This window comes from Gymnoscopelus braueri (assembly GCF_963280865.1).
Source record: "Gymnoscopelus braueri genome assembly, chromosome: 8".
NCBI lineage: Eukaryota > Metazoa > Chordata > Actinopteri > Myctophiformes > Myctophidae > Gymnoscopelus > Gymnoscopelus braueri.
In genome coordinates, this window is record NC_137609.1 from 6,795,214 (window position 1) to 6,800,995 (window position 5,782).

At 43.5% G+C, this 5,782-nt stretch overlaps 1 protein-coding gene across 1 annotated transcript; it reads left to right on the top strand.

The window, feature by feature from the left end:
• The first annotated feature begins 405 nt into the window (after positions 1 to 405).
• Positions 406 to 4,008, top strand: LOC308090137 (ADP/ATP translocase 2-like). The gene is made up of 4 exons (XM_080435184.1): positions 406 to 647; positions 2,034 to 2,520; positions 3,036 to 3,176; positions 3,561 to 4,008. The coding sequence occupies exons 1-4, from the start codon at positions 531 to 533 to the stop codon at positions 3,716 to 3,718; spliced, it is 903 nt and encodes a 300-aa protein (XP_080291310.1). The 5' UTR covers positions 406 to 530; the 3' UTR covers positions 3,719 to 4,008.
• The last annotated feature ends 1,774 nt before the right edge of the window (positions 4,009 to 5,782 follow it).

Below are 5,782 nucleotides of genomic sequence, written 5' to 3' on the forward strand. Positions count from 1 at the left end.
AAGTTTTGATTGATTGAATACTTTATTTAGAAGTTTGCAGAAAAAAGCACATGAAAGTACAGTTTAAATACAAGGTCAACTAAATAGATGCCCATGAGCCTAATGGCTTGTTTCAAATGGGGTCCCCATGTACTCAATTCATACTGAAAAGTAAGTACATTTTGAATTCCGGACTTTATACTTGTAACATAGTATTTCTTACATTGCAGTATTGGCACTTTTACTTAAAGTACAAAAATGCGAGTACTTATATGCTTCTCACACCACTGCGTGTGGGGGGCCCGGGAGGGGGGGGATGGACCAATGAGGATCCACCTCCCGAGACTGCCGTGATTCCCGTCTCTTATCGCGATCTCTCCCGCCTCCGCCGGTCCTCCCTCGCCTTTGATAAAACCCCTCTCAGCCTTCAGCATCGGCCATTTCGTCGGAGTGTGTGTGTGTGAAGCTAAAGGAACCAGGACGGAGGGCCAGTGGGGGTTATAATTATCTGTTTTATCTGAATCTGAAACATCCCCTAAGCAACCGCCACCATGAGCATGAATGACGCAGCCGTGGGCTTCGCCAAGGACTTCTTGGCCGGAGGAATCTCCGCCGCCATCTCCAAGACAGCCGTGGCGCCCATCGAGAGAGTGAAGCTTCTCCTTCAGGTAGAGAGACCTACACTCAGAGAGAGAGAGAGAGAGAGAGAGGGGGAGAGAGTGAAGCTCAATGTCGGCTAGCTGTTAGCCTCTAGCTGTTAGCTTCCTGCATTAGTTCAATGTCGGCTAGATTTTCTTGCCTACAATTAAAGCCCTATAAGTGGCAGTAAAAACGAAGTAACTATGAAAAACATATTGACTGATAAATGGGTTTAAAAATGTGTTTCAACCGGTCTGCCAAATGAGATATCATCTTATATAAGTGTTATTACACTAATTGTAAATCTGTTCTAGAGGTAATAGTTTTTTTATCCCCCAAAATCACATTATTATTTTGACCTTTGGGATGCACTGATAAGTAGTGTGTGTCTAATAACGTAGTTATTACACTTTGACTTTGTAGGGAAGTTCAATTAGCTCTTCCTGCATTCCACAGCCACAGCCAGCCACATCTGATCTGATGCTACAGCAGCAGCTAAGCTAACACAGGCTAATATCATGTTACAGTTTCCTCATAGTACAGATCACATATGTTAGTTTTGTTTCTTTTTTTTTAAATTACATTTTACCACTTGAAATGTCCACGTTTCTGTGTTTTTTGTGCCTGGTTGAGGTGCTGGTGTGTGGAAGATGGGTTGTAGGAATTCGAGGTCATCAGTGGATGTGGAATGACCTACAACACGAGCCTGACAGCTAGCAGCTAGTTAGCCTGACACATGCTAAGAGGCAGGCGGCTAACAAAGGGCAAACCATCTACCGGTGACATTGGATGAACACTTTGTACATAAATGACAGGTGTTTTCTTTAATAAAGCAGTGTCACTTAATTGCTTTGTATTTGGCAATAAGTAGATTTTTTTTAGTTGCTCGTTGTTTTGTTTTTTTCATGGTGGAGGGACTATTTAAGATGGTGGTGGCTAATTAAAGAAGTATCCGGGTGGATATTAGATGAACCGCCGGCCCGGAGACAGTGACTTCCAGCCCGGGTTCATCATCATCATCCTGCCCTGGTGGCTCCATGCCAACTTTGCTCATCTTTTTCACCCAAAGCTTTTCTACTAAATGACCTGTTGGGACATTTATCTAGTCAGTCACATTAATGTATACCTGACCTGTTGGGAAGCTAGCTCTCTCTCTGACTGTGTCATGTTAAAGTCAATGAAGACTCTTTGGCGAATTGAATGAAATTGCTAATAGGTGATTCTAGTGACTCCTGGTCAGTGTCAGCTGGCTGTCTAGTGGCTGTGTTCACGTGACACTGGCAGTGGACCGGTGCCAAGGTCACAACAAGGGGAACACGGGACGGGACAAGACGGCCTGTTGAATGTTGTGTCCACTCCAGCCTTCATACTCTAACCATGTGCCTCCATGTTTTGTGTTTATTTGATCGCTGCAGGTCCAACATGCCAGCAAGCAGATCACAGCAGATATGCAGTACAAGGGTATCTACGACTGCATCGTCCGTATCCCCAAGGAGCAGGGGTTCATGGCCTTCTGGAGGGGTAACCTTGCCAATGTCATCAGATACTTCCCCACTCAGGCCCTCAACTTCGCCTTCAAGGACAAGTACAAGAAGCTCTTCCTGGACGGCGTGGACAAGCGCGCCCAGTTCTGGCGGTACTTCGCCGGAAACCTGGCCTCCGGCGGCGCCGCCGGAGCCACCTCCCTGTGCTTCGTCTACCCACTCGACTTCGCCAGAACCCGTCTGGCCGCCGACATCGGCAAGGCCGGCGCCACCAGAGAGTTCAACGGCCTGGGAGACTGCCTGGGCAAGATCTACAAGTCCGACGGTCTCAGAGGCCTCTACCAGGGCTTCAACGTGTCCGTCCAGGGCATCATCATCTACAGGGCCGCCTACTTTGGCATCTACGACACAGCCAAGGGTAGGTTCGATCGATTGATGGAAGATCGATTGATTCTCCACGGGCAGGAGCTTTGTCTGTAGACGTTTCTCTTGTCTTTTTAAACGCTTAAACCCTGTATACTTTGTTGACCAGGGTCCCCCAGGGCTCTGCACCAGGACCGCTCCTTTTCCTCCCTCTACATCAAATCTTACAATTACAGTTTAAGTCATTTTAGCAGATGCTCTCATCCACAGCGGCTTACAAGTGCAAGATCTCGACAAGCAGAGGAAACATGAACTCGTGAACTCAAAACACGTAAAAAAAAAAAATTGGCGCAAAGCTTGCAAAGTTATTGAGCTTGTAGATCGGCTATTTTCGCCGAATGTTAGCTTGTTACGAGTCTACGGCACGCTCCAGTATAGGGAGGGTACGCTAGAGTTCCAAGTCGTTGATGTATGCAAGTCATGATGAATCTTATATGCACCTTTTGTTTCTTCATTGGAAGCCCAATGTGTGACTGAATGGCCCCTTCTTCTTCGTCCTCTGCCTAACAGGTATGCTCCCAGAGGGAACCAAGTCTAGCATCTTAGTCAGCTGGGCCATCGCACAGTCTGTGACCGCCGTGGCCGGTCTGACCTCCTACCCCTTCGACACTGTCCGCAGACGCATGATGATGCAGTCTGGCCGCAAAGGAGGTAAGCTGTCTTTTCTCTACATGCGTGAATCGCAGGTGTTCAGAATGATGATGATGATGTGTGAATATGTATATATATATATTTATATATATATATATATATATTTTTTTTTTTACCAAGATCAGTGGTTCTCAAACTTTTTAATATCAAAGCCCCCGTAACTCTTGAGTGTACTCTTAGAACCCACTCAAGGAACCCTGAGGTTCCCTCAACCCCACTTTGAGAACCACTGTTATAGATTATAGTTTCACGTGGTTCAAAAGAACGTATTTTGTCGTCTTGGCAAAAGAAAATAAACATATTTTTAAAAGCGTTTTATTTTTCATTTGAGTGACTTTTCTGACAATTAACTTTTTTTGTGTGTGTTTCTTTTATCCCCCCCAGCCGACATTATGTACAGTGGGACCATCGACTGCTGGAAGAAGATTGCGCGCGATGAGGGCGGCAAGGCCTTCTTCAAGGGAGCGTTGTCCAATGTTCTCCGAGGCATGGGCGGCGCTTTCGTACTGGTGTTGTACGACGAGCTGAAGAAAGTCCTCTAAATCCTTTTTTTTGTAAACATCACTGTCCAGATTTGGCTAAATGTAACATAACTTTCCATTTCTAAGAACTCTGCATTCTGCCTTATTTATGGGAACAAAACTATAGCGGTTCACCACTAGTTGTCGGCAATGGCTGTACGATGTTCATTTCCTTTTATCCATTTTAAACGTTCCACAACCTCTTTACCAATGTCATTCCTGTTAAAAAAAAGAAAACTCTGATACCTCCCTTCTGTCATTCAGTAGGTTTGTATGGTAACTTGAATAAATTTATTCTGGGAACAACCTAATTCACTGGTGTCCTCAGCTGTGTACAGTACCGTGATCCAGCCCTCTCCACCACGCAGCATGGGGTTGAGGAAATGAGCGCTCATTGGATAACAAAATGGATTACACGCCACTTACCTGCTATATTTACTCGCGCTTATCTCCTGCTTAGCCTTTCATGACTTGCCTTTGATAGCCTACACCTTCGGGCTGTACAGGAGGCTTACGCGGTAGTCGGCTACATAGATTAAAACTGATTCTTTTGCTTGACCTCTTTGTACCCGCCATCCCTATTTTGGGGATGTCGTCATAGGCAAAAATTCGGAAAATTAGCAGAACTACAAGCTCACATATGTGTTTTTGCCATGCGGGCTTGTCGATTGACTTTTTTTGTAGATTGCAATTTTTTTAGATGTGGCTTAAGTGGATAATATTGTGACTTACAAAATTCCAGCTACTTGTTTTTGAGGTTGCAATTTATTTGAAATGTTCGATAAGGTGACCGTCATCGTTTACAGTTCATGCACCTGTGGTAAGCTTTGGAGTGTTGATGATAAGAAGCTGAAATGCTGCGCAGGTCTTTTCTCAGTCATTCTGCTGGCACTGCAACCGCTCCATTACACTTGTGCTCTTTGTTTTGGTGTGATTTTGGAAGTTTGTGGCCCATTTCCCTGCAAAGACCATATTTAAAAATAGTGAGCTAGTAATTGGCGCATCAAGCAGCCGGGCCAGAGATGGGTTAACCCATTGAGACCTGAAGCCGATTCTACATGTCTCCTAAATCTCAACAGTATTCTGAAAAACGTATGTTTCTATATCAGTGGTGCTCAATCTTTTTCATGTCAAGGACCCCCAAAATTATATGTATTTGGCCGCGGACCCCCATCAACATATGTGGTTCCAGGGACCCCCCAGAAGCAAAGATTTGAGTTAAAAATGTTCGCTTTAAAAGTATTTATATTCAAAGATTTGCACACATTTTCACGATTTTTCAAAAATTGCAGATCTACAAGCTCGTAGCGCGGCACTCGGCCCAAAGTGTAAAATAATGCTTTTTAGCTCAAATCTAAAAATGACACAGTTCCAGGTCTTAATGGGTTAATGATGGAAGATGGCTCATTACACTAATTAAGTATCAATGTTAATAGCTGCTTGCTTCACTGGTTGGCTTTGAGTCCATAACAGGTTAATAACAAAATGAGAGTAGTCCACATTTTCAGTAAATTAACTGTAGTGTATACACGTGCCTGGAAGCCATTTGCCTATGATTTATACAGAATGTGACACTAGTTGAAAAGAACTGGGCGGTTAATTTTCTACAGGAAAGTGTGCATTAACAATACAATGTCAGAAGTTGGACTTTGCAACACGTCAAGTGCTATAGCTGACTGTCCATTGTTGCATAATGTGCTTCAGGCTTTAGAAAACTGCAGTGGTTTTTCACTGCATAATCACTTTAAAACCCAACGTACCTATATTTTGAGTATCATGTCATTATAGACTAAAATGGTCAAATGGCAAAAAAATATTAGATCTACAAGCTTATAGATTGGCTATTTTATATAAAGGGCATAAGGTTAATTTAACAACACCTGCTAATGGACTCAAGGGTTGGAGATGTGCTAATAACAGTGGTATAAAGAAACTTAGTATTTACTCAAGTGCTGTACTTAAGTACAATTTTGAGGTATTTGTTTTACTTTACTGGACTATTTCCAATTTTCTGTGCTTTTACTTCTACTCCACTAGATCTTGGAGGCAATTATTGTACTTTTACTTTAGGTACTAGTTACTTTG

What these genes read in the sequence shown, in the direction of transcription:
- LOC308090137 (XM_080435184.1), top strand. Translation starts at nt 531, where the DNA reads ATGAGCATGAATGACGCAGCCGTGGGCTTCGCCAAGGACTTCTTGGCC. An exon ending in CATCTACGACACAGCCAAGG is followed by an intron (nt 2,521 to 3,035) that starts GTAGGTTCGATC and finishes TCTGCCTAACAG; the next exon opens with GTATGCTCCCAGAGGGAACC. An exon ending in GCAGTCTGGCCGCAAAGGAG is followed by an intron (nt 3,177 to 3,560) that starts GTAAGCTGTCTT and finishes TATCCCCCCCAG; the next exon opens with CCGACATTATGTACAGTGGG.